This window comes from Pleuronectes platessa, chromosome 11, assembly GCF_947347685.1.
Source record: "Pleuronectes platessa chromosome 11, fPlePla1.1, whole genome shotgun sequence".
Classification (NCBI taxonomy): domain Eukaryota; kingdom Metazoa; phylum Chordata; class Actinopteri; order Pleuronectiformes; family Pleuronectidae; genus Pleuronectes; species Pleuronectes platessa.
Window position 1 is genome coordinate 4,581,395 of NC_070636.1, and position 26,868 is coordinate 4,608,262.

Here is a 26,868-nt window from a genome sequence, read left to right on the forward strand (position 1 = left end):
GTGATTTCTACTTAGAAGACTAGCTGTTTTATTCTGAAGGTGACATCATCTGACTTCCTCTTCTATCCACTAACTCAACTTGACACACTTCTCTCTCTCTCTCTCTCCTCCACCAGAGGAGCTTCAGACTCCACCTGCAGAAAGACAGAGCAGCAGACTCCTCTGGGCTGCTCACACATCTGTAGATGTTCCCACCTGATGGACTGAGAGTTCAAAAGGTGTTTTTAAAAAATAAAGCCCCTCCTCCTGCAGCCAGAGGAAACATCCGTCAGGGAGGAAAACAACTCAGTTCTCACAGGAGAATTCACTCATCTTCTGTCCTTGAAAGAGAAATCCTCACTGGTCTGAACACAGTTTGAGTTACTGGTGAATTAGTATGTGATTCTGCTGAACAGGGTTTTCCATTTCTCCTCCATCTCATGTTTTTGTGGCCTTCAAAACAGAAACCGCTCAGACGCATCCACCTGTTCCACAGACTGGAGGATTTAACTGTGACGGATGCTCCTGTCGCAGGGGGAGCAATTAGCGCCTCCTGGTGAAGCTGCAGGAATGACACACTAAACAGGGAAATAAACTAATAACCCCCCCGTCCCCCTTCCCTCATTAGAGACTCTTCATCCATGACTCGCAGCATCATCATCATCATCTCACAAACACACGGATAAAGAAAGCATCCATTCACGTCTTCTTGTTAACAACAGCGTTTTTTTATTACAAAAACAGCATACATCGAACAGCTGGCGAAGGGAATGGACAGATGTTAACAAAACCTAGCATCGTCCCTCATTTTGTCATTTTTATTTTAAATTAAAAAAAATGTACAAAAGTGCTTACATGGTGCAAATAATGAGAATTAAAAGGTCTATAAAAGAGAGCAGGGTAAAGGGGGAAAAAAAAACACATGTACATTATGTCCATTTTCTAAAAAAAAAAAAAAAAAAAATGCAGCAGAGCAGGAGAGATAAAGCGGCTTTATTACATAGCGGTAGAAAATAACCAGAAGCTGCTCGGGAACTAGGTAGTTAATCCTCACACGGTCTGTCAATCCAACACATCACTGAACATGAGGTTAATAAATATTGCTTAAATAACCCACACGGCTCATGAGGTTCTGTTTAAACTGGGTCAATAAGTTTGACTAGGAAAGTTGTAAAAAAAAAACTCTCCTCGAGCCCGGCGGTGATCATGTGACACGTTTCAGACGTTAACACCAAGAATCTCCCATCGTTTTAATACAATCACAAAAATCCTTGTGAATTTTTTTTAATCATGGCACTTGTTTCTCATTCTCTAGATGACCTATCAGTCCACAGTACAGATGAGTAAGGAAAATAACAACGGGTTTGTATTCAGAACAGTTTTCTGGTGGGAGCTACAGTTGCTGGTGTAAGGCTGCTCATGGGCCCAGTCGGAAGACGCCCCGCCCCCTTTTTACTGACCTGCCGATCCCACCATCAGTAACAAAAGATTCTCCCAAAAACAAGAGGCATCTTATTCTTCTCTAAGACCTGTCCAGTCCGCGTTGACGGATCAGTAACTGTTCTCGTGACCTGCTAAGATGTAGAGGTTGCTCAGGGCCGTGGGGTTGTCGGTGGGTCGGCTCTCCAGAACCACCACCCTGCAAAACACACACAAGGAGCAGGGGATTAGACGGAGGACTTGTGGCACCAGCATGGAAGGAATCAAGTCTGCAGTTTCTAAACACCATCATCTGCCATAATTAACAATTTGAGAACCACTTTCCCTCTGGTTTCAGCCTCTTTGCCATTTTCACATGTTTTATTCACAAGCTTTGAAGATTCCAGTGAACAAAATGCAACATCACATCTCATTGATCTGCTTCGACGAGGGGACCAGCAGCATCATGTTAATGGGACCAGTTGGCACAGTTACTGGTTAAACGGCACGACCAGCGACAGGCCGATGACAGCGGCGGCGGCTACGTCTTGAGATGCCATCGGCCTCGTGGTGGTGACAGCTGAGCAGGGAAGCTAACGTCCATACTGTCTGTTCCATCAGATGAAATTACAGAGGCACGGAGGGACACTCACACCAGACTGGCAGTGCCTGGGCAGCAGTGAATAAATCATGGGAGGGGGGAGGGGGAGGGGGCGGTGGGCAGAGAGAGGCCTCGCTCCATCAGAAGTCATCAGCTGACTGAGTGACGGGAGAGGAGCTGACCTGAGATCTGTGCGAGGGTTAAATCAGACTCTGCTCTGTCTGCAGTGGAGACAGATCCTCAGTCTACAGATGAGATGATTCATCGATAACTAGAAGATGCTTCTGCTGATAACATGTGCAAAGCAAACCAATGCATTGGGTTTTTGCATTTTACATGTAAATAATCACCTAAACTTGTTATGTGCATTAACTAGTATTAACTAGATTAATTTAATATGAAAATAATCCTAATTTGGTTTGTGACTGTGACCTTCATGTCAGCAGATCTACAGAGAGGGCTATAGGATGATGTCACAGGGTCACTCGGGGACAGTGGGAGTCAGATCGATCAGAGAGTCAAATGGATTGAGACGATTAGTTTTAAGCAAGATGAACATGGAGAGGAGACAAACACATGTCAGTGGGACACCAGTGCAGCGGGAGGCGTCCCAGCAGCAGGAGGTGAGCTGGTTGTTTTTTTGGTTTCCAGGTAATAGGAAAAACAATAAGACCTGAGGGAGGACGGCCGTTATCACCAGTGTGTGGGTTCGTGGAAGAAATGTGGCTGATGAGGTACACGAGCAGGGATGAGGGTTAAAACAAACATAAACAAGAAGGGTGAGAATCTGAAATTTCTCTGCACCAACCTGTCGGATCCGAGGAGACGGAAGACTCTGCTTGGATCAGAGATCTCCTGGGTCACCTAGGGAAATAAAAAAAAAACATTTAAGTGACTTTCAAGTGAATCTTCAGCCTGAGTGAATCCTGACCCAGCGTTTTCTATTTGTCTTTTAATGCTGGAGTGTTTACATTTGGATCACGTCTTGTGACTTCAACAACAAAACGTCAACATGCTCTTTAAACAGACTGCAGGTGACTGAGTGCCGTCTCCAGGGCCTCAGGGTGACACTGTGTACCATACATGAGGCTACCTGCTCCAAGTCACAAGATGTAGCATGACACTTTGCAGGGGAAAACACAAGGGTCCCTTCAAAACACACTCCTATGTGTTGTCATGACATGAAAACTTGTCAACAGATGTGAGATAGTCAGCGGCTGACACCTGCTAGGTGTGAGTCCTGGGCCTCGGGGGAGACCTGATCCGTTTTAGTCTAAACGAGAACAAGGTCTCGGGTGTTCGGGGGAGCGCCCACCGAGTCCGCCGCGGATCAACAACCCTGCCCCCTTGAATGCCTTCGCTTTTCAGAGGAATCATAACGAGACAAGGGCTGAATTATTTAGTGTCGCTTGCTGTTGTGTGACGGGTTTCGTTTATGATTGAACATGAATTTTGCATTGGCTGCTGACATATCACAAATCCTGGCTATGGGAGAACCGTTAAGCCGGGCTGGACACGGACTCTGGGAAGAGAACTCCGGTTTCACCTGAGGACCACGTCTGACACGGTGAGCTTTCAGAAAGGGAGGCCCCGGCCGGCCGTATCACTTTTCATAAAAACAGAATGCTTCACCTCCCCGTGATCTCTTGAACTGTTATTGTGCGGCTGAGCGCGACTCGTGATCGGGTCAACAGCAAGTCCCTCGTGAAAGCCGGACCAATGCGTTACCTCGCTCGACACAAAGCCACTTTGTCCGGCTCCACCTGAGGGCTAAGCTGCTGGGATCCCCCACAGCGTGTCGCCAGGCACGTGAACAGAGAGCACTCTGGGTCTTTGTTGTCCCGAGCCAAAGGTGTTTGTTCACGGGCACAACAAGGTCCCTTGTGTTCATGGAGGTGACACACATTGCATTTAGAGTTTCCACTCCAGTGGTCAGTGCAAACCCATGAAAAATAAATTCTGATATTTTTATCATTTGGTTTTCGAAAATTATCTTCAAAAGGGACGATTGGTTTAAAAAAGGTGTCATCATCACTTGAGGAAATCCAAAATGTCCTTAAACTAAAGATAAACATAGAAATAAACTGAAAGACAGGTTCAGCTTTTCACGATTAAAAATGGAAGAGTTACAACCAGTGGCAGTGAATCAAGATTTCAGTGTTTACGGTTTATTTTACCTCATTGGACTTGAAACTCTTTCCCTGCATGCCGTGTTTCCAGAAGGCCAGGACACTGTCCTGAAGGCACACTGTTCAAACAGAGAGGACAAATTATAACTTTTCTGTAGGTTTGACAACTTTTCATGCTCAGAGTCTTTTTTTCTAAGCCTTTAATGTGAGGGAGTTCAGTTTTAATACTGATATAAAGCTCTCCTCTTTCTACATTTCATATTTGTCCAATTCTGTACACAGATCCAAATTGTCTTGTGATTTATCTGGACACTTACCAACAGATCCAATGCAGAAGTCAAAGCTGAGCTCAGACGCCAGCTTCTTGTTGGACTTCAATCTGCCCTGGAGATTAACAATCTTCAAATTTTCTGCCAAATAAAATAAGAAAACTCTGTTAGAATGAACAAGTAGAATCTAAATGAGTGTAAAGTGTGTTTGACAGATACAAACTGTTAAGAGGAGATTGTACGTACGGTCCAAACACACCAACACTGTGTCTCTCTCCAGCTGGGTGACGTGGATCGCATCCACCTGCTGATTCGCTGTGGAAAGGAAAAGTAGTTGTGAGAAGTCAGGTTCTCTAACGTCCTAGGCAATGTCGAAACAGTCGAAGTATTAAAAGTCTCTATAATCGTTTGTGTATAATCTCTAAACCTGAAGTACATCTACATGTTTGACTCACTTGTTCCCATCTCTGTGAACCAGGAGGAGCAGGAGTTGAGGTTGATGGTCTCAAAGCGGACCACCTGACCCGGCTCGGTGCCGAGGCTAATGGCCACACACACCAGAGGATACTCCTGCTCCGGCACCACCAGCATCTCAAACACCTTCAGGGGGCTGGGAAGAGGGAAGTCGAAATGCTGCGGCAGGAAGAGAGAGCGGACACAGAGGTTAGTTTTTATTTTTAAGAGCGTGTGATGTTTTCTACAGGTGCTAGGAGATGAGTTCTCATTTTACTCACAATTACAGACTCACAGCACTTAAGAAAAACAATGTGGGGCAGAGCTGACAGTTCCATCTTTTGTGATAAACACATTTGTGGGGACCATGTTTCAGAAAAGACAGGACATAGTGAACTGACCTTGATGAGCATGAACCTCTGCAGGGGCTCATACCACTGCAACAGGACGATCCCAGACTGCAGCGCTCCACACAGGTACTTGTGGCCTGTGTACGGGTTTCTCACTGTGGAAGAGACAAGGGATGATTGACTGAACAGTGTAGCCAGAACCATATGGATTTTGGGCGTTTCCAACATTTGCCAATAAAGATTTGTTCCCTCTGCCATGGAAGTTATGTTTTCATTGGCATTTGATGGTTTGTCTGTGAGCAGAACTACTGGATTGATCAGCACTAAGCTTAGTGGAACGATGCAGTATGAGTCAGGGAAGAACCCGTTACATTTCAGGGTGGATCCAGGAATTTGTTTTCACTTTCTTTAACGTTGCATGACGGGGAGTTTTTTCCCAGGGAATAATTCTTAAATGGAAAAAAACAGGGAATCAAATTTAAGGGGACTGTTGGGCTGTTTGCGATCTACAGAAACAAATACATCTAATATATAGAACTTCAATTAAAAACTATAAACCTTTTGCTACATAAAATTATACAATTGTATTAATTATTAAGCCAATAGCATCATGCCTGTAAACCACAAAGTCTGTCCGGCTCGACCGTGTAGGTCCACGGTCAGATTCTATCAGAAGGGCATTGGTTTAAATCACTGGAGCAACTATAACAAATTCAAAATCTTGATTTAATAAAACCTCATTCACATTAATGCATAATAAAGTCTTTAAGTTTACAGAAAATATAAAAGAACACAGGACTATAAGAAGATGTTCCTCATGTGCTGACAGTTTACTACGATGGAAGGGTAAGTAAATAAGTGGTGGGAGGTAAAGGCCACTTACCAATGCAACACTTGTGACAGCCCTTTGTGTCTGGGATCTTAGTTGTCAAGGCAAACCTCCTGAGGGGAGAAAACAGGCAGGTTGTTGTGACCACAGTCTTAAAAGCGCTGATGACGTCTATAATCAGGGAAGTTGGCCGGTGCTTCTCCTTTTTCTCTCCCGCCACAGACATTCGTCATGATGGTGGACAGCGAGGCACAAAAAGACTGCACAGCGTGAGCGTAGCAACGTGCTCAGAGTTAGAGAAGCGGAGTCGTCACCTTATCACAAAAGTCACATAAATGAGACAAGGCTCCGAAAAAAAGACCTGAAGATCTCACCTGGGTAAAATTTTGTCTGGGAAGCGATGAGTCTGGAACTGAGCAGCGAGCCCCGGCTTCTTCAGCTGCTCAAACAGCCCGATGAGGTTGTGGGAATACAGCTGGAAGGTTTTCCCTAGAGCAGGACACAGTAGATTCAATGAAGAGCTTCATGGGTTAAAAAGCAGCGAGCAGTGAGTAAGAAATCAAAGCCAAGAGATCGAAGACACTTTTAAATATGACAGACAACGTTATAAACATTTTGGAGGTAAATGATTAATGGTCTCAACAAAATCCTCCATCCCACGAAGCAGCTTTCACGTGTAGAAAGGTTAGATGTGAACGGAGTGTCATGATGATGTGAAGCATGATTACCTTCTGATGAAGCCAGTTAGTAGAATATCAAATCAAGCCAGGTGAGAGGAGGATGGACAGTGGCCAAGGGAAGAGGAGAAGAGAACAGAGGCTTAGTATACCAAGGGGCAAACTGCTGGAGGTAAAAACCGAAAGCAGACCTCACACTTTGTAATCCCATCCTCAACCGTTAAACCGGGGAAAGGTTTGAGCTCTGTTCTCTCTTTGGTTTTCGAATGATTGATTGATTTGAGTTTCACGACTCTTACTTTTGTTGCTAGAAAACATTGTGACCTACAAATATCAGTATATTTGTGGTTCTCCAGCAGAGGAACAGCTTGTAAAGTCAGATGCATCACTCATGAGTCACAGTATTTCTGATAGCAAACAAAAGAAAGTTATTTCAGGGCTGCAGATGTGGAGCGGCCGTGTTGCCTTCAGGGGCAGCCAGATAACACGGGACAAAGGAGCGGCAGGCTATGACAGTGGCCGGTGAAGCAGGAGGCTGTTAAAAGGTCCATCACTTACCAGATAAAGACATCAGGTTGTTGTTGATAACATACAGCCATGTGCACTTCCTCGGGAACAGCTGAGGGGATAGAAAGTATGACAATCACTGCTCAGCTGTAGTTTTCAGCTCTCAATGAGGGGAGCGACATTAATTAGAGAATTGTGTGCTTGCTGACCCTCCTGTTAAGTGTCTAATAATGGCTTAGCAACCATAACAAAGAACAGCAGGTCTGCTTCAGATCTATCCACATGTTGAAGAAGCAAACATGGGACTCTTATAAGAGGGATACAAAAAAGAAGAAGACTTAAGAGTATGGAATGGATAAAATAAATACCACATCCATTTCATGATTTGGACACACGACATAGCCGACGGTCATGCTAACATACTGAGCTAGCTAGGCTAAAAAGAAGTACGTGTAAATTCAAATCCACAACACACACCAGGTTCACCAGCTGCCTCTTCTTTCGTATTACTTGATTTGATTGGTTAGTGCTTGCAGTATTCTCTTAAACACGATTTGATTCCTCAGCAATGCAGGACCTCAGCCCATTCAAAGTGAATGAGCATTTCGGTTGAAACTTTCACACGTTCATTTGTGCGAGTGCAGTGTAATTCTACTAGTTCCACAAACTGATTGTATTTTCCGTTACCTGCTCCATCGTAGCTTCATGGAGCTCGTTAAGATTCAGCGTATAGATTCCATCCTCTGTCCCAAAGATGAGGTACTGATCTAGAAGAAGAAACAAATTGTGGGCTTTAATAAAACATGTTAATTATGTGTGTTTGTGTTTGGTGTTATGGGATTGAAGCTCTACCTTTGGTGTCTGGATGAATCCACGATGTGGCACAGTTGATCTTCAGCGGGCAACCATCAAACACTTTAGAGAAGCAGGCTCCCATCTGCATTGAAAAGCAAAACAGGCAGATTCTGGATCAGTGAAGCGCTACAACGTCAGCCAAGGTTTAATAAGCTGGAGCCGAGCGGAGCAGAGGCAACCACAAAGCTGAAAGCTCTGCGGACCCCAAATATCTGAGGAATGTACAGCAGCATTTCAGACAACAGATTAATAACAGTGCCCGTGGATCCACGTCAGCAGCGAAGAGCAAAGACTGTGAGCGACAGTGCAGATGATTTACTCACCAGTACTTTGGGAGTGGGTGGCAGCCCGTTGATGGCTGGTTTCTGAGGAGGAGCAGAGGAAACATAAAGAAACATGACGGTGTAGATGCAGAACCGATAAAGCAACAATGATTTTAAATGTCACTGCCTGATTTAGTTTCAGCCTCAACAAGGATCCAGAACAATGTGGACTGTTTTTGTGTGTGTGTTCTGTCAAAGTCAATTAAATGTTGAACTGGACCGGACGCCAAAAAGTTCCTCTTTAACCATCCTGGTTTGGATCTTACAAGGGAAAAACATATTTGAGGTTTCAGCGCAAGATCAGCCAGCTTAGTTGGAGAATCTCCACATTTAAAGTATAGGTTCTAAGACCACTGATTACCATTTCATTTTAAAACCCAATGAAAATAAAAGTGAGAAGTGTGGCGGACTTGATAGAAATCCACATTGTAACATGATATATTGGTGAAAGGTCATTAAACTCACAGGGAATTCCTTCTTCTCTTTCCGATGCTGCTGGTTGGGTGGTGGCTGGGGACTGCCTCCATTCACGCTGCCGTCCGAGTCATTATCTGTCACAAGGGAGACGGAGGACAGAAAATTAGATCTGTAGTAAAACTACTAATCACACACAAAGCATATATGTCCAAGATCACATACATTTACATGAGGCTTTCTTACCTTTACATTCAGGTTTAATGAGAGCTTGTAAAAAATAAAGTAAGTGCTCAGTGAGAAACCGGCTTGGTTTAAGAATGACAGCAGACTCCAGACCAAACAGGTTACTGTGCAAAGTTGTGTATAAATTCAGCCGAGACTCACCAGGATCAGAGGCATGAGACAGGATCCCAGGGCTGCTGACGCTGACAGAGAGGAAATCTGGAGACGAGTGCTCCACCTTGTTTCCCTGCTCGGGGGTGCTCAGTCTGCGAGCCGCCTGACTCGGGCCGTTCTCCGAGTTAGGGAACCTCCGCACCGTCAGCGACCTCTCCTCGTTGAGGCCGATCTCCTCCGACGAACTGTTGAGCCGGGGCTGGGAATGAGGGGCAGACTGAAAACAGTTTGATCTTCATTCAAAGCCCTTCGCAGCACACACACACTTTGAACTTGTATATTATGGACTAGATAGATGGATACTTTATTAATCCCCTGGGAAATTCAGATCATCCAGTAGCTTGTACACTTAACACATCGATGTAATACATACATAAATCACATAAATCACATAAGGAGAGAATATTTATAGATACAGGAATGGAATGCAGTGATGTGATTGTGTCAGTGTCCAGTAGGAAAGTGTTCTTGTGCTGCTGGAGTGGAAAGTACAAAAAAATATAAACTGTATATATATTATAAAAACAGCAGAAAAATGTATATATATAAATATATAGGAATATCAATCAATCAATCAATCAATTAATCAAATTTTACTTGTATAGCCCCTATTCACAAGTTACAATTTGTCCCATAGGGCTTTAACAGGGCGTGACACCCTCTGTCCTTAACCCTCAGCAAGAGTAAGGAAAAACTACGAAAAAAAAACTTTAACAGGGTACAAATACATAGTAAAAAAAAAAAAGTGAGCAGTGTGTGAAGGAAAGCTGATGGATGAATGTGTGTGGATGCGAATAGTAACTTTTTGAAATAGTTTTGGTCATCACCTTTGGGGGCAGAGGAGGAGGAAGTCCTGGCTTGAGAGTTGACCTGAAATAGAAGTGTGTTTTCAGATAAACCAAAAAAGGAACATTTCTGTGTTTATGATGACATTTGAAATCTATTACTGTCACTCACAGCTCTACTTCTTCAAATGCGTCCTCAAGATGGGCCATGTGTCCCCTGCAGGAAACAAAGGAATCAGTGTGGAAAATAGGACCAATCAGATCTCAGGAGGAGGGATGTAAATGGAGCAAATGTTCATGTAAAAATCCCTCCTTGGACATAAAGTGAGCATGAGCCGAAGGAGAAACATGGAGGTGGAATGTGCGGGATCCATTTTGCTCTGGAAACCACAAAAATATACATTTCTGAAGCTATTTTAATAGTTTTGTTTGTCTTAGTACAAAACCTTCAAACAGGTCCATCATCACTTTCCTTATTGACTTTGACATTAGCTTAAAATAACACATGGACCAAAACCAAAGGCCTGCAGACAACTTTCCGAAGGTTAAATAAAAGCTGTCACGTTAATCAGTAATCCATGAAATTAGCTTTAAAGCTCAGTGACCCAACTTTAACCAAGTTCTCTGAAAGGTAGTTTTAAAGCAAAGGTATTAAGAAACCTTTGCTTTAAAACTACAGTGGATATAAAAGTGCAGCCCTGTGTGTTTGTTAACGGTTGAATCTTCACAAACAAGCAGATTTTATCATTATTTTCCAGCCTATTCCTACATCACACTTTCCTACCGACCTCAGACTCATGGGTGCAGCAGTGTGCACAGTTTGGATCGACAGTTAAGATCACAAGTGGTAAACGGAGTGGTGTCAGGGAGGGTGATTTGAGAGGATGGATGCTAAAGCTCACTGCAAACATGGTGATGACCAAGCGAGGGGTAGGGTGGATGGCTTACAGCACTACACAACACACGCAGTGTTAGTGTTACCGTTGGAACAATTCATCCTCAACGCTTTCGAGAAGGCTTCTTGGAGGGACAAGACGAACGAGAGAGAGAAGACCGACAGCCCAACGAGGACAGAGAGACGTGGAGGGAGAAAAAAACAAACAGTCAAAGCACACGGACAAGTGAGCAAGAGTTTAACCTCTTAAAGGCCACGGTGACATTTCAAAGTGCAGGTGTGGGAGAGTGAGTTCATTCACAGACACAGGTTAGCTCCACTGAGTGAGCAGGTTAATGTGAGACACAGGGAGGAGCGTCCACGGGAAAATGTATTTTCAATCAGTGGATGTTAGTTTACAGAAGATAGAGGAAGACAGTGTGATGACTAACATGCCTCAGCGGCCTTTCTATCTCTCATAAACTAGATTCAACAACATCCATTGGTGAGAATCCTGGAAATGTGTGTTTCCAAAGAAGAGGAATAAAAATACAGACACAAAACATGAACCTTGCATTTGTTTTTGCTTTCTAGAGAAAATCCCCAGAGAAGCATCCATTAGATAATTAACCCAGGTGAAGAGGGCAAGTGAGGGTAAGTGAGAGAGAGCAGGAGAGACAGAGAGAGCGAGAGCAGTGGGGTAAATAGGAGCAGCTCCCATGACAGCAGTTTCCATGGCTCACCTGGTTGTTTTTCCTCCCTCTGTGAAGGGACTCCAGGGGGAAGGGAAGTCATTATCTTTACACACATCCTGTGGAAAGGCACACATGTACAAAAATAGAATTAGTAAATACCTGCGTCCTTTAATTAAGGGATATATATATTTTTTCTTTTTGAGCAATCGCATTAAACTTGACTGATGACAAACATAAACAGAAAGTTGCACTTTTATTCTAGTATTGATTTAACTGAATGTGATTATCACCATTTCAGAGTGAGCCTCCGTTTCCTTCCGGAGTGGAGGTTCAAACTGGACCTTGTCGACTGTGAAAGACAAAGATTGTGGTCAGTCTCTTTTGTTGTTGTTTTGTTTTTTTCCCACACATCTTTGGCACTAGAGGGCATCAGAACCCAACACTTCAAGACACACAAAGCCTTTGGGAGCAGTACCAGGAACCTGGGAAAACACTTATATAAAGTCCTGTGTAAGAATTAAGCAAAAGCAGATCAACGGCTTCCATTGCGACACACCTGTCAAAACAACACAAGGACATTCCATTGATTAATTGAGCTGCTCTACGAATGTTTGGTCTGCAGCCTGAAGACGAGTCCATCACCAAAGACAAACACAGATAACAAGTGACACTGACCAGGTCTGAAATATTAGTAAAAACGACAAAGAATTGCAAACAAATAACGCAGCAGATTCCTCTTGGTTTACGTTTGAGGTCAGATTCTGTCAAACAGTCGATCCCATAGAGGAGACGGGTGTCGTGTCCAGTGTAAACATGACGTGATCCTGCTGCAGCCACGTAAGAGCGGAAGAAATCCACCGACCTGCCAATAAACTCTCCCACATAATCAGCTTCTCATTAACAAAGAAACTTTTTATTCGAGAATTCAAACCCTCGTTTTCCGGGGGGGGGATTTCTGCTTGAGGTATGTTGATACTGTGGCCGCGCTGAAGTATTTAAAACACAGATAACAGTGAATGGGTGAGTCACAGACAGAACTACGAAGCCAACCTTCAGCAAAACATTTGAGGAGATGAGGGACTGGTCGGGCCCAACGTGGCTTCCTTGTTGGGTCATATTAGTCGTCTACGATGCAATTTTACCACAAACAGTCTGACAAGAACTAAGGCCGCGTTAAGATCTGGTATTAACGTCCGTTGTGGGAGATGTGATCCCATGTGGTCAGTGCTAAGAATGTGTGTTTACACCTGGCATTAAAATGCATCCTGAATGTGTCTATGACTAATAATATCAGCTCACTGCTCCTTTTGCAAATAACCTCGGGGGTGTCGTCTGTGTTCACGTAGACCAAATGTTGTGTTACCCAGTCTGCGTTTTCAGAATGTGTCTGATGACAATGTTTGTGTGTGTATATCGGTGTGTGTGTGTGTCTGTGTATCAGCGTAAGAGAGAGAGAAAGAGACCAAGCAGTGTCAGGAGGAGGTGAATGAATCACCTCTGAATGTGATCAGACACATTGACGATGCATTTGGCTGCTTTCACACTTTGTCTTATCGGGTGGAGCCAGGTCCTGTACGGGTTCAGATCCCTGTTCTTTTCCCTGGTCCCTACCAAACGATGTGTAATGACCAAGTGGACGGGAGAAGACCTGGCTCTGTGTCTGACAGCACTGATAACAGCATGTGCATTGCTCAGTTCTGCAGGTCGAGTTTGAAGAGAACACACTCTGTTTTTTTTTTCTGGTTTTCTCTGAACCCATGAGGAACTCTAGTTCACACCTGTGCTCAGCGCTGACCTCTTGTGATCGGATCACTCCGGACGGATGTAAATACCAAGTCTGATCTGTGATGTCACAATGACCTGGTTATTCAACCTTATGCAAGCTAAAGCCACAGTAAGTAGCTAACACATGCACGGGCACTCTTATTAGTACCACTCAAAAACACTTAGTTTTATTTCGGCTACATTGCTCAGGAAGTTGTAGGAGTGAGCTGGGGATTCATACAAACACACACTGTCTCACTACACTGTCACTAACCTTCGTCCCCCCTGTGTCTCCCAGTGAAGCTAGGACTTGAGCATGGCCCTCCTTGGTGTGTCCCATTGTTTGCTTCATGTAGGAGGGAAAGTCAGACGTAATTGTGAGAAATAAAGATGAAACCACACAGGAAGTACATCTGGCTCAAACGATCACAACACAAACAAGCACAGAACACAAGGAAGCAGGGTACGTGTACCTACAAACACGAATGATAAGGACGCAGCTCACCACTGGATTGTTACTACAGCGGACCTAACATGACTTGACGCGACACAGCTTCCAAACAACAACTGAAGACAACACAAACACACAACAACTTCCCTGAAGGGTTTGCAATTATTATTGATTATAAATTTAAAGCTGCATCCTCTGCCAAATTCAGCACCGACAACAGTAAAAAACGAATTTCCTCAAGAAAGCTCAAGTCGCCCCTTCAGACAAGCTATTTCACATGATTTATTCAGGTAAAAGATGAGGGGCGGTTACTTGCTACTGTAAAATAACATGTCAACCAAATCCACTTTCTCTTCCGCGAATCCCCGGGCTATTTTCACACACACTACCACATGCTGTGTTCTGGACAAGTGCCAGTCAGTGCAGCAGGATTAGCGGGATGACCCTCAGACAAGCCGCCGGACCTATGTGGAGCTCAACAGCCGGGGGGGAGGGGGGGGGGGGGGGACTGACACACTGACCAGCGACAGGACGGATTCATAAGAGTGGGGGGTTGGTGGTGATCTTTGTGTTCACTTACAGTCGATCTCTGAGCGCGTCCTCTCAGCTCGGGCTTGTTTATTGGTGGAGCGGATGGTGTGTCTGACGGCAGAGAGGGGCTGAAACAAAGAGTGGAGATAAGGAAGTAGGTTTTAACAGCAGCAGCAGCCACTTGACAAGAAAGTTGCAAAGTTGTGTGAAATAATTAAAAATGACGCAGCACAGCCTTGAGTCATCTGGCACAAATATGACGTATGACACACATCTTTGGAAAATATCTGGTGAAGCCATTTCCGAAACTTGCACGCCAAGAGAAATGCCGATCTGAGAGCGAGTTTCTGAACTGTGTCACATTATTATGCATCCCAGAGGCTGTTTGTTTGCACCAAGCTCAATTGTCTGCAGTCAATAGCCTTTGGGGCGTTTTTTTCATTCATCGCAGCCAAGACAGTGCTACTGCTGTCAGGCTGAGAAAAGCACAATGGTCTCTTAAAAGGCAATGGTACCACCTCCTTGGCTGCCACACACATGTCGTGCAGAGTCCCGTTGGAATAATAATTATGAAGGGGCAAATGGTAATGGTATTTTGAACCATTTTAATGTGTGATTAGGACAACGATTATATATTTAAGTCACTTTCTTTTACTTGCTTCTGTTTTTTAGCTTTTTGTTTTTAAAAGTTCTCCTTTTTTTTGTAGTATTTTCATTCAAAAAATGTCTTATTTCCAGATAGGTTTGTTTATACAGTGTTCTTGGAGTTAGGGCATTATTGTGAAGTATGTTTGATGGAATTCGACATTACCTCCAGGTCATCATCGTCCACCTCGCTGTAAGGCTGATGGTTGTCTGGGTTGTTCATCCTGTCAAGGAGATCGACAGCCACTCTCCTTGTCAAACCCGTCTGTCCCACAAACACATGCTGCGAGACACAAGACGGGGTAACACCAAACTGATGAAGAACTTGATAAAAATTTGTTTGCGTCCCTGACACACGAGATCAATGAAACTAGAAGTAGAACCTCACTTATGACTCAAAGAGAGAGTCATAATGTAAATGTTACACATTAATTCAAACTGTCTGCATCAGGTACCAGACTCATTAGAATGGGACTGTCCCCACATGACACACACTGGGTTCACGACAATTGAAAATTACCTTTTCACAAATCTTTATTTACAGTTTGACTGACACCCTGAAAATTAAGAACAGGTGGTGATTGAACTACTTCCTTGGAAATAAACTGAAGCCCTTCAGTTGCAATATAATTAAAAAGCTTCGATAAATACCAAGGAATGAAGTAATAAATTGAAAGACTAAACTTTGACTGGTGTCTGAACGTAAGCCAAACTGCTGGAAACTGAGCCAAACCACACAGAAGCTCTTTGAGCCAAACTGAGACCCTGCTAGATTCAGTGGGAATGAAAACTTCCACATGTGCCTGAGGCTTTTAGGATTTACAAAATGGTAATTGTTCAACAAGCAAAAATACACAGAAACCTAGCAGCAACTGAAAATATAATCTACTTAAAGGAATGAACACACAGCCGAGAGTTTTCTAACATTTACTACTTTGAAGGTTCAGCTCTAAAACTGCACACCATTTCGTTTTGAACATTTCAACATCAATACAATAAGATTTATTACCGATAGAAGCTTCTCTGCTGTGGGCCTCTTCTTCGGGTTCTTTGTCAGAGACACTTTGACAAAGTTATGGAAGGCAGTGGACCTGGGGGAGATAGTTTAGGTTTAATCCAGTGCTCATCCCTGCCAATTTTCTAAAGCCAAAGGAAAGTGTAGTCTGGGACACTCACCATTTGTTTTTGTCTTTTAGTTTGGGCGGCTGGAAGCTACTCTTTGACATCAAAAATAAGGCCCTATGGTAGACAAAGAAACTAATTACTTGTGGTTTGAACAGAATACAAGAGGCACATATACTTGAAAATAACAGGCTAACCAAAAGTTATAGAATGGAAAAGCCTGCGACCTCTTCTTCTAAAAATAAACTGTATCTTGAATGAAACAGGATGAGCATTCAAGTAATCAAAAGGCATGATGAAACATTCGAAGAACACAAAAGCAGGAAGCCGCCTAAGAATCATATGAGGAAGCTCTGACCGATCACTTTTGAGGAAATCAAAATAAAGACACACCTCATCGGGTGGAGGTCGAACATCGGGGGCTGCAGCTCGGCCAGCTCTATGGACGTGATGCCAACGGCCCAGATATCACACAGCTGGTTGTAGCCCCCGTTCTTCTCCACCGCCGCTACTTCTGGAGCCATCCTGGATAAATTCAGTGAAAGAAGAAGAGAAAGAAAAAAGACGAAGTGTTGAAAACTGATATTTAAAATGTGATACTCTGTTGATCTTTGGATGGAGAACTGTTTTGTCTGTCTACCCTTGACTGTGTGTTAGAGGTCAGGGTCAGTGACAGTAAGGATTCAGTCTCACAAAAACAATTTAGCTGCAGCGGGAATTTGAACTTTCACCTTTCAGCTGAAGCTTCTGCCTAACTGTGACAAACTAGATTCTGCTGCTGATACAATCAGATGAGCGACCTGATCGAAGGTATCTATGAGGGTGACACACTCACCAGTAAGGTGTTCCGATGAAGGACTTCCTTTTGGCGATGGTGGCTGTTATTTTGGCTGCAACTCCAAAGTCAGCTGTAACAAGGATAGACGGCATTTCAGGTTAGGTTATCCACATGTAACTCAAAGCTACAGGGTTTTGTTTTTCCGTTTCCTTGAGAATCAAGATGTCAAACTGGAACTTACCCAACTTCACATCTCCGTTGTCTGACAGAAGGATGTTGGCACCCTGTTAGAAAGTACAATAAATGGGTTTTAATTTTTGATTCAGATAAAATACATGGTCCAAAATGCTCAGTGTGTTGCAAATCTGGTTCATGACAATTATGTGTGGGGATTTTTCAGCAGAATCTGGAATCTGAAACTGCTGTGATCTCTGACTGATCTGTGAAGTTACACCCGAACCACAGCTTTCGGACCGACCCACTGACTGTGTTTTTGCTGGTTGTGACTGACAGTCTCTCGGGTGGCATCCTGCGGTGAGAGTAGAGGAAACAGGAAGTGGTCGTTCCGTAGAGCTGAGTAAAGATAATAGACCCAGCCCTGACCTTCTGTGATAGCGCACGAGGCTCCAGCCTGCGTTCATGAACCAAGTGTAATCGGCCCAACCGCAAAACTACAGAAAGTAACACCATCTCTCGCACCCTTCCTGTGACTTCAGCTTGCACCTCTGCAACGCTGCCAAATCACATGCCCCTACTTTGGACCGTTGAAGAGCAACTGTATTGTTAGTTTCACTCGTCTTCCTTTAATTGTTCTTTTGTTTTTTACATCTTTCTTTTGAATATTTTGACGTTTAGAATGATGTTGTTTGTGCTGGCATGAGGCAAAGTGTGTTTGGCCCAATATAGAGGCCTTGTCCTTTAAAACCTGAAAACATAAAATACCTTGATGTCCCGGTGCATCTTGCCCTTGCTGTGCAGATATCCTAAACCCTGTAAAGAAAAACAAAAATGCATTCAGTGTAAATTAAATTGAGATTAAAAACTCTGAAATGCTCATTTAAATTACTATGCGGGAAGTAAAAATACCTGTATGGTCTCTCTGGAGACGTATGCTATCTGGAGCTCTGACAGAGGTCCTGTCACTGCAGCACACAAGCAAGAGATGGATTTTAAATGTGGACAGTATTAAAAACCATGTTATGACTTCATCTGAAAATCAAACCTCACCATGATAAATGTCCTGGAGAGATCCTCCTCCACAGTACTCCATGCATATCCAAAGCTTTTCTCGACTGAAGAAAGCAACAAAAAATATTATATTAGGATCACAGATTTACAAACCTATGTAGTTACAAAGTTAGTAAAGAGTTTGTAACCATCATGTATATGTACCTTTCAAACCAAACACATTTAAATAAAAGAGCAGGGTGGGTAGAAAAATCATGTCAACCCTCAGGGAAGAATCTAAAAATAAGATTGTTGTAACTGTGTTGAAATGAAGCTGTGACCCCTGTGAGGTGAAGATACTGTTCACTGCCCCAGTTTCCCAGTCTCAACTGGGCTACTTCACAAAACTCTTAGCTGGATGTGGAAATCATTTTGGGTCAGGAAACATGTCTGAACGGAAACTCAAACTTCCCCGAATATAAACTGGTGGTTCTTCTCAAAGAATAAAACTAGATTTATAATAATGAATGCATGGTGGGTCGCTCATTAAGGTTTTACAGTAACCATTTGTTCTCTATGTGGCCAGACTTTATAAGTCCTACCTGCTGGGATAAGACATGCATCTCTCAGGAAAAACAGCCACATGTAACAGATCAGAGGCTCTTATTCCAGTTAAACCTGCTGGGAGTCTGAGGCAGGGTGGGCAGGAGCTGCCCGACTTCCTCTCAGATACCAGCCACAGAACGCCGGCTCCGTTTAAACACGAGAGCTGCATCCTGGCACTGCAGGGCCTCGGCGACACCGGGACACTGAGTCATACTTTCACACACAGGTGTGACTAATAAAATACATCATGCGAGTTTCAGGCAGCGGCTCAATAAATCCTTCAGACACTAACGTATGACTTCCACGAACTGGCAGCAAGGGAAGAGAAAACAGTTAGAATCAAATGACAAAGCAGGATCATTTTGGAGCCGGCTCTTACCAGAGGTAGCTCCCAAAGTAGGCCACAATGTTGTGGTGCATGCATTCCTTCACCATGAAGATTTCCTGCTGTATGATGGAAAAGTCATCCCCTGGAAACAGAGGGAGAAATCACCAATGAGCAAATTGCTGTATTTTTTCATTTTCTGTACAGAGAATTATTTTAATGCTTAATGAGATATTTTCCATTTAGAAATAAACATCTCACGACAACACAATTTTTCATTTTCCAAACTTAAGAAATCCTTAAGTACAGACCCCCCCCGACCCATACACCAATCATGTGGCAGATTTTTGATTTAGTCGAGCCATGAAGCTGTAGAAGATGATCGAAACTATGAGATAAGTTATAAAGGCCGATACTGATGCTTCACAATGAACCCTTTCAAATCCGTACACATTCATACGCCACTAAAACTGTAAACTGCTTTGAATGTCTGGCTGAGCATTTCAATATTTCCTCTCTATGTAAATACAGCAAATCACAGACCAGCTATCGACAACAGAAAGAACACCTTGTACTTTTTAAGTTTATGTGGTGTAGGCGAGTATCTAGGCTGCTTTCCAGTTCGGCAAAGCAGTCTAACACATCCGAACCAGTAGGAAGTCAGAAGACAAAAATATGTAAGACCAGCTGCTCCCAATTGAACAGAGACACGTCCCTGGAATACATTAACAGGAGGTTGAGATCTACGAGACTCTGCCAGCTTCAGCAGTCTATCAACAGGCTGTCATCATAGGCAACTGTCCAGATGAAGCAAATCTAATGGATAAAATCATTCTCTACCAAAAATATTGATATCAAAACAGCAGGCTGCACGGTGATTGATGTGGAAATTACTATCAACAAAGATGTCAAGTGTCAATACTGCTCACTGATGTGTTGTGCGTAAACAAAGCTCTTATGATGGCTAAACGAAGTTTCACAAGTTTAACAAAAACTGCAAATCTAAAACCAATCGTGGCAAAAAGAAAACTCGTTCTGTTTCCTTCCACAGTTCATTGCTCCAGACAACAAACCAGAAGGCCAGTTACAAGTGATACAGGGGAAGTTTGGAGGCAAACATGACACATTTTTTAAGTACACAATGTTTGTACCCAGTGAGGCAATTGCGGTCCTGTTCTTCAGTCTGTCAGTGAGAGGTTAGTCTCTGTCACTCATTTCAAGCCTCATTTCAAGTCTGGTTGAAATGCCAAAACTTGCAACAACTACCCAGCTGATAAACAACCAACCGGTCCACTTCCATGAGCTGTTAATTAACCAGCTACTAACTAAGAGGAGACGTATAACACTCTGATCCAGGCAAATCATTTTCATCCAATGTTAATAATTGAAGAGGTTAACCTGCTCTAATACGTTGGGTTCTTTTCGGGGGAACTTTGCAGAACTTTTGCACTCACCCAAAAAAAGCTATATAACACATAACAGGAAAGAAAAACTGAAAGAGCATCATAGAGTATGTCACCATTAATTACTGAGTAACACCACACGCCTTGTGCCATGTAATGTTATCAGATATCAGACCGAACTATACGTGCATCCCTAGTGACTATATCACAACATAAAGGATTTCTTTTCAATGGATTCACTGATAGGTTGAGAGAGCAGTTGAATAAAGAATAGTGGTGATGTGCAGGTATTACTCAGTTTGAGTTTTCCACAAGTAATTTCCCAATATTTGTCACAATAATGATGTAATGAATATCTTAGTCTTACAAAAGCTGGTTCTTTAACCCCATGAAGACGAATGTGAGAAGTATTTCCAGTCTCCTTCAGAGTGTTCGCCACATTATGAGATACTACAAGTAAGTGGTACTTCGGAGGAACTCATTAATTTGGTTACAATTACATGCAACTGTGTCTGTAATCACGAGTTTATTTATTCAGGATTCAACCCCTGTTGATCAGTCATTTTCAAATGTATCTTTTGACAGAGAGCAAATGGTACGAGATGCCACAAAAATGTGAGCGACTGTAATTTAGGTGACATGCTTCGTCCAACAAACACAAATCTCTTGGTGTGTTGAGCTTGTAGCCACTTCCTCTCAGACTCAGAGCTTCCCTCTGCTCGCTGAACACAACTTTCAAGTTTCAATTCAGTGTGTAGGAAATAAGTAAAGGTTCATTCTTGACCAATGTCAAGCTGAGATGCGCCCAAATGGTCTGTAGTTGAATTTCTCAGTGACGACCCCCCCGAAAAAAAAGAAATATAAATTTGAAGCGGTACAATAAGAACAGAGATATTATAAGATGAGTTACTTTGTAAAATAAGTGGCCACTGTAAGTTTCCCTTAATGGTCAGTGAGTGTGATTTGATCTTCACTGATCATATCAACTCCAAAAGATCAGATTAAGCAGCTCAGCTCCCCCGGTCCCTGCAGGCAGAGGGCTTCACCGCCACTCCTTTCTCTCTCGTTCCCTTTACTTCATACCACTCCTGGTCAAACCAGTTTGATTCGATGGTCCGCCCAAAGCTGTTTACCTCTAGCACAGAAAGGAGTGACTTGCAAAAGGCAGGGGGAAGAGAAATGAGAATCCTGCTTGAAAAAGATTTCCTGGGCGGGGGTAATGCCTGATCTCATCTCAAGGAAGGATAAAGCAAATATGAAGAGTGCAAATTTATACGAAGAGAGCAAATAGAAATGAGTTGTGTTGGAAATCCTGAACAGGATTATGCTGTAACTTTTGTAAATGTGCAGAAACGTGGGATAAATCTATCTTCCCTATTAAACTTCCAAACTGCTCCACGGCTGACCTCAGACTAGAGGAGTTTAAAAGCCTCATGAACATAACTTGGATCCTTCACCGATTTTTCTTCTCTCTCATCTAAAACACGCCCACACTACAATAAAATAATGGCTCATCACACACTACATGATATTATTGAGATCATTGCTCCAAAGGCAGCAACACACCACCTCACTTTTCTCATGTTGCATCATGGGGAATGGCCTGAACGTGCTCTAGGGTTAAATAAATAAAAGTGCTTAACGAGTCTTAATGAGATAATGGGCAGAGAGACGCGGCCAAAACTGTTTATCTATTCTTCTTTACAACCTTTTAATTACGTCTCTACTCTCGATTATATTTTACCAATGAATTTAGCGAGAAAACGGCAATAAAAACGTTTCCCTTCTTGAGTCTTTTTGTCCATCTTCTATCTCAGCTAAGCTTCTTGATCTTCTTCTTTTACTCACGCACACACTCTAATCCCCCCCGTGTTCCAACACACCAGCAGAATATGCTCAAGACTCCTATCGTCTGATGAGGATGGAGTGAAAACATATTTCAGACCAGTCATTTGAAATTCACTGATGAAACACAGACACCTGAGGACGACAACATTTGCAAACTTTGGACAGAAACGCATCATTAATCCCACATCCTCTCGCTTTCACCGTCACAGTGACACGATGAGTGAAAGAGAAAACAAACACAAGTGAATCTCTTCCCTCACTGACTAGTAATCAGCTGAGCTCTGTCTGGTTGCTGCTGGTGGTACAAAGTCCTCCTGGTAATCCCACTAATCTGGATCGGACTGGCTCTGCCACTAGGTCACCACCGGCACAGACCCCAGAGCAGGGCAGTATCAGAAATGTCCTCCTTCCTCCGCTTCTTCATGTTCACAATGTCAATGTCACAATGTGGCCTCGATAGAAGGTGATTTATATTTTTTAAATGACCCACTTTTTTAGCACACTTTGCTCCAAATTCATTATGGTGCAGGATGACGGGTATATATAAAGATTCAGGTCATTTCACATGAAAAAGAAAAAGCGCTCTGGGTTTGTCAACACATTAATATTTGCAGTCGTGTTTATTGGCACCGTGCAACAATATTTTTCAGTGAGTACTTTTTTTTTTTTATGCATTCCATTCAAAACCCCTGGAAAATAACAGACTCGTTTTTCCAGACCGGATTTTTCAGCTCTGACAAAAAAAAAAAAATGAAGGCAGGATTTATTCTCTTGAAACTATGAAAACAGATAAAATGATCATATTTACCTTGTTCCAACTTTATGATCTTCACAGCAGCAAGTTCTCCGGTTGCTATGTTTCGAGCCTGAAAGACACAACAGCAAAACAGTCAGCGAGGCCACAAGTATAACAAAACTGTTTTATTTATTTCTTTAAATAAAACTTGTTCATCTGTTAAATAAAAGAAGCAAAACCATGAACATTAAACTGCTGAAACAATCACCTCGTTAGTGAAAATTAATATTCAACAGTTCAGTGGTGCAGCCTCATGAACTGTATGTAACTGAGAGTAGGTGCTTCAGTCATTTATCGAGGAATGTCCTCACCTCCATCAGACAAACCACTACATTCTTAAATCTGCCATAATAATAACTGGTCCCATCAAAAATCAAAAAAGTCCTCTTGAACAAACATCCTGCACAGAGGTCAACAGGTCATTGGGAAGAGGCTGGAATGCGTCTGTCAGCTGTCACATGACTTGTGGTATTTTTCAGTCTCTGACTTAGTTATTCTTCTTCATTTATATTATTCTTTAAGTTTCTTCAGTATATTTGTACACTACCAGCTTAACAGGGTAATATTTCATCATGTCAACATCTGAATGCTAAGAAATACATTTTTAAGAAGCATCCATCCATCCTGTGAGAAATCTCTATCTCCAAGTAGGTTTCACTTCCAAATCCAGGTCAAGACGGGAGGCTCCATAATCCGTGGGACTGACGTGATGAGACGAGCAGCTAAATCAACCGTAAACCATAAAACCCTCCAGCGCGGCCGCCATCTTTCAACACTGGGAATGTTGCTGGTTATTCACACATAGCAACAGAAACCCACAGGGAGCTTAAACTTGTTCTGCAGCTGATACAGAAGGTGACAGATTAAAAAATGTTCAGACAAAACCACAAGTCTGCAGAATGGCAAAGTCATTTTCCTGTTTATTTACTATATTATGAAATGTCCGGTCAGCTGTGAGATTTCTTAAATGATTAGTGCCGGCTGTAATGATCAAATTCTTGCAAATAACCTGAGTCAAGCTTCCCGAATCAGCTCAAGTCCACCTCAGAGCTAAACCCCCCCCAAAAAGAGGAAGTTTGAAGCCGACAGTCTAAAAAAGAGATGCAGCAGCGAAGACAGCTTTAACAACCTCAGACATCTTTGACTGAGAGGAGGAGAAGTCTGTCGTGTACCAGACGAGATCCGACACAGGATCAATCACCGTGTCAGGCTCAGGGGAAAAACAGGTGTGCCTGGTGTCTATGTAGACCTTCACTAAATACAGTGAGGACAGGGACTCGATAAATCACATTCACAATAAGGAAGAAAGTCGTTCTTTACACCAAACTTTAAACAACTTCAACTACCAAGGTTGACTGAGCTGTGAGGTAATAAAAAGTACTTATTACTAATCAAAGACATTATTGAGAAAGTAAGTAGAAGCGACGACTGTAAGATTCTTTCTTTCCTTCGTATTAATACAACATTCACCAAAAATTTAAATTGTACATATTCAAATTCTACCCAAAATATAGCATTTAAAAAATAATCTAGACTGCGATCCGAGGGCAAAGCACTCTAATGAAGATAAATGAATCATTATCAGCCGTAGTAAAAAAGAGAAGGAAAAAAAACATGTGACTCAAACATAATCGGAAGCGAGGACACGTTAAAATTCGAATGTGCATGACAGAGCTAATGAGGACTTTTCCCAATGAGGAGTTTCCGCTGTCAGTGTGGTGCAGGACACGCCCCTAGTGGAACGCGTGTTTAGACAGAGCTCTGATCAAATTACAGCGCGCTGCGGCCCTCAGCCTGCAAGCACAGAGAGAATACCAGGCGCAGCATTCCACCGGTGGCCTGTCTGGGGGTGGGGACGGGGGTGTGGGGGGGGCTGACCAGAGAGGCTTTGTATGGAGAGGGACCTCGACGGGCTGATTCAACTATCACACAGTGGGTCGGATGGGGCATCGGCTTGTGTGTTGGCAGACGGATAAACAAGAGAAATAACATCCAGTGAGAGGTGGGACCAGTCGGGATGAAATGTTGTGTTTGGCTAAAAGGTTTCTGTACAGACTTCACAAAAGACTGACTTTATTTCCTGGTATCTGATCAGGTTTGAGTGCAGGATCACGCTTCTTGCTTCTCTACGACATATTCCTGTTTCCTCTCTTACATAAAGCAGCAGAACAAAGTATTTGCACTTCTTTATTTGCTAAGTTTGAAAGGTTTAAGTAACGATGTAGTATCTCTTCACTCAGAGGAGCCAAACAAGCTCACAACCTTTAAACGTCACAACCAGGAAAACAATATCTAGGTAAATCATAATATTACCTAACTCACAGACAACTGACAGAATGTGCCATAGCCACAGTTTCCCTAAGAGTCAAAGTGTTAAATGCCCTTTTTTGTCCTTTATATTACAATTAATATATCAGAGAACTGAAACAATCAATTAATCAGCCAGTTTGTTGACTCCAGCTTCTAATCTAGTTCTTCTATGACAGTAAACTGAATATATTTGGGTAATACAACATTATGAGGGGTTGTGATCTCAGTATTCTGCAGATTTAAAGATCACGCAGCCGGATCCCCATCCACGGTTCATCCTAGAATGTGCCACTGGGCCAGCGGGAGGTTTTTCTGTGGCTTGAAAAGACGCCAGGAATGTGTGTGTCCCCGATTCCACGGCTCCTGTCAAACGTGTTCACCACATGTCTCCACGACCCACGAGACAGACAACACTCCGCTTTGAATCGGGACTATAAAGGCTCGATCAGGCATGGGATGGAAAAGCTGAGGCATCTCCGGCTGTAAGGACAGGCTGTGGGAACCAGTCGGTCCACTGTACCTTGTACACGTCTCCATATGTGCCACTTCCCACCCTCTGGATGAGCTCGAAGTCGTGCTGGGGGTTCCTCCTCTGGATCTCACCGCTGGGCCGGGGGAAGATATCCATGGTGGCTGGTAACCCGACGATCCCTTTACATTGAGTTGGCTCGATCCAATCGGAAAGGCTGGTTTTTTTGGGGGGATGTAAGCGAAGTTGTCCTGGACAGAAGTTTTACTCAGATGGTTCTTCTCCAAGCTGCAGGTCCTGGTGGAGAGACACAGAAGAGAGGGGGGTGCGGGGGGGGGGGGGGGTGTTAACATGAGAAAGTGCAAAAAAAAAAATGGTGCTTGATCAAACGTGACACGTGTTCATCTGTGTTTTAAAAAGTGCTTCTGTAAAAGTGGATATTCTGTCCGGGACCATAACATCTGTCACACGAACAACTGCGGTGTTAGATTTCACTTCAGCCCAAAGCTCCAAAGTTAAGTTGCTTAGGCCTCGAGCTGAAACATTAACACAAGTTAAAAACAAACTTCACTAAAACAACATTAGCTTGTGATTAACTTTAACATGGACCCGGGTGGATCCAGCAAGAAGCCACATCCAGGTCGGACATAGCTCTGGACGTGTGTGCTGAGTTTTGGGGGCTTAGCATCAACCGGGCTAATGCTAACTAGCTAGCTTAGCTCCTCTGCTGGCTCTTACGTACCTTTAACAGTCCAGGTGAGCGGGTGTCGCATTTTTAAATCCTCCAACTACGGGGTTGTTGTTTGATTCTGTTCGCGGACAAACGGCGTCGAGTGTCCCGCAGAAGTTCAGAGAAGCGGGGCCCCTTTGTTATCGAGGAAACTTCAGCGGCTCCTGTCGCTTCGAGTGCTCGCAACGATCCACGGCAGCTGAGAGCGGAGCCGCCGACATGTCATCTCCTCCCCCCCGGGCGGACGGGTTTACAGTAGAGCCCCGGTGCAGGTCCCGGTTCCCGGTCCGCGTGAGAAGTGTGAAGCGAAGCGACGCGTCAACAACGTGAGGAGTCGAAGTGTCCGGAGCAGCCGAGGAGGAAAA

General features: G+C 43.3%; 1 protein-coding gene across 4 annotated transcripts; it reads right to left on the reverse strand.

Annotated features, from left to right (window-relative positions):
- Positions 1 to 685: 685 nt before the first annotated feature.
- Positions 686 to 26,868, reverse strand: map4k5 (mitogen-activated protein kinase kinase kinase kinase 5). 4 transcript variants are annotated; one of them, XM_053434154.1, is made up of 34 exons: positions 26,516 to 26,868; positions 25,825 to 26,070; positions 23,007 to 23,064; positions 19,002 to 19,092; positions 18,077 to 18,141; positions 17,936 to 17,991; positions 17,792 to 17,839; positions 17,091 to 17,133; positions 16,907 to 16,979; positions 16,465 to 16,596; positions 16,126 to 16,188; positions 15,959 to 16,040; positions 15,116 to 15,232; positions 14,354 to 14,432; positions 13,597 to 13,668; positions 11,849 to 11,907; positions 11,607 to 11,674; positions 10,162 to 10,206; positions 10,032 to 10,074; positions 9,193 to 9,403; positions 8,857 to 8,942; positions 8,392 to 8,433; positions 8,066 to 8,150; positions 7,901 to 7,980; positions 7,265 to 7,325; positions 6,404 to 6,518; positions 6,084 to 6,142; positions 5,252 to 5,355; positions 4,853 to 5,030; positions 4,644 to 4,712; positions 4,446 to 4,538; positions 4,177 to 4,247; positions 2,808 to 2,863; positions 686 to 1,618 (listed from the first exon to the last, which is right to left on the reverse strand). In XM_053434154.1, exons 2-34 carry the CDS (start codon positions 25,930 to 25,932, stop codon positions 1,531 to 1,533), a joined length of 2,700 nt encoding a protein of 899 aa, XP_053290129.1. In that variant the 5' UTR covers positions 25,933 to 26,070; positions 26,516 to 26,868; the 3' UTR covers positions 686 to 1,530. The 4 variants fall into 4 exon arrangements, with proteins under 4 accessions (XP_053290129.1, XP_053290128.1, XP_053290131.1 ...); XM_053434153.1 differs by having other exon boundaries at positions 9,193 to 9,421; XM_053434156.1 differs by lacking the exon at positions 13,597 to 13,668 and having other exon boundaries at positions 26,516 to 26,867.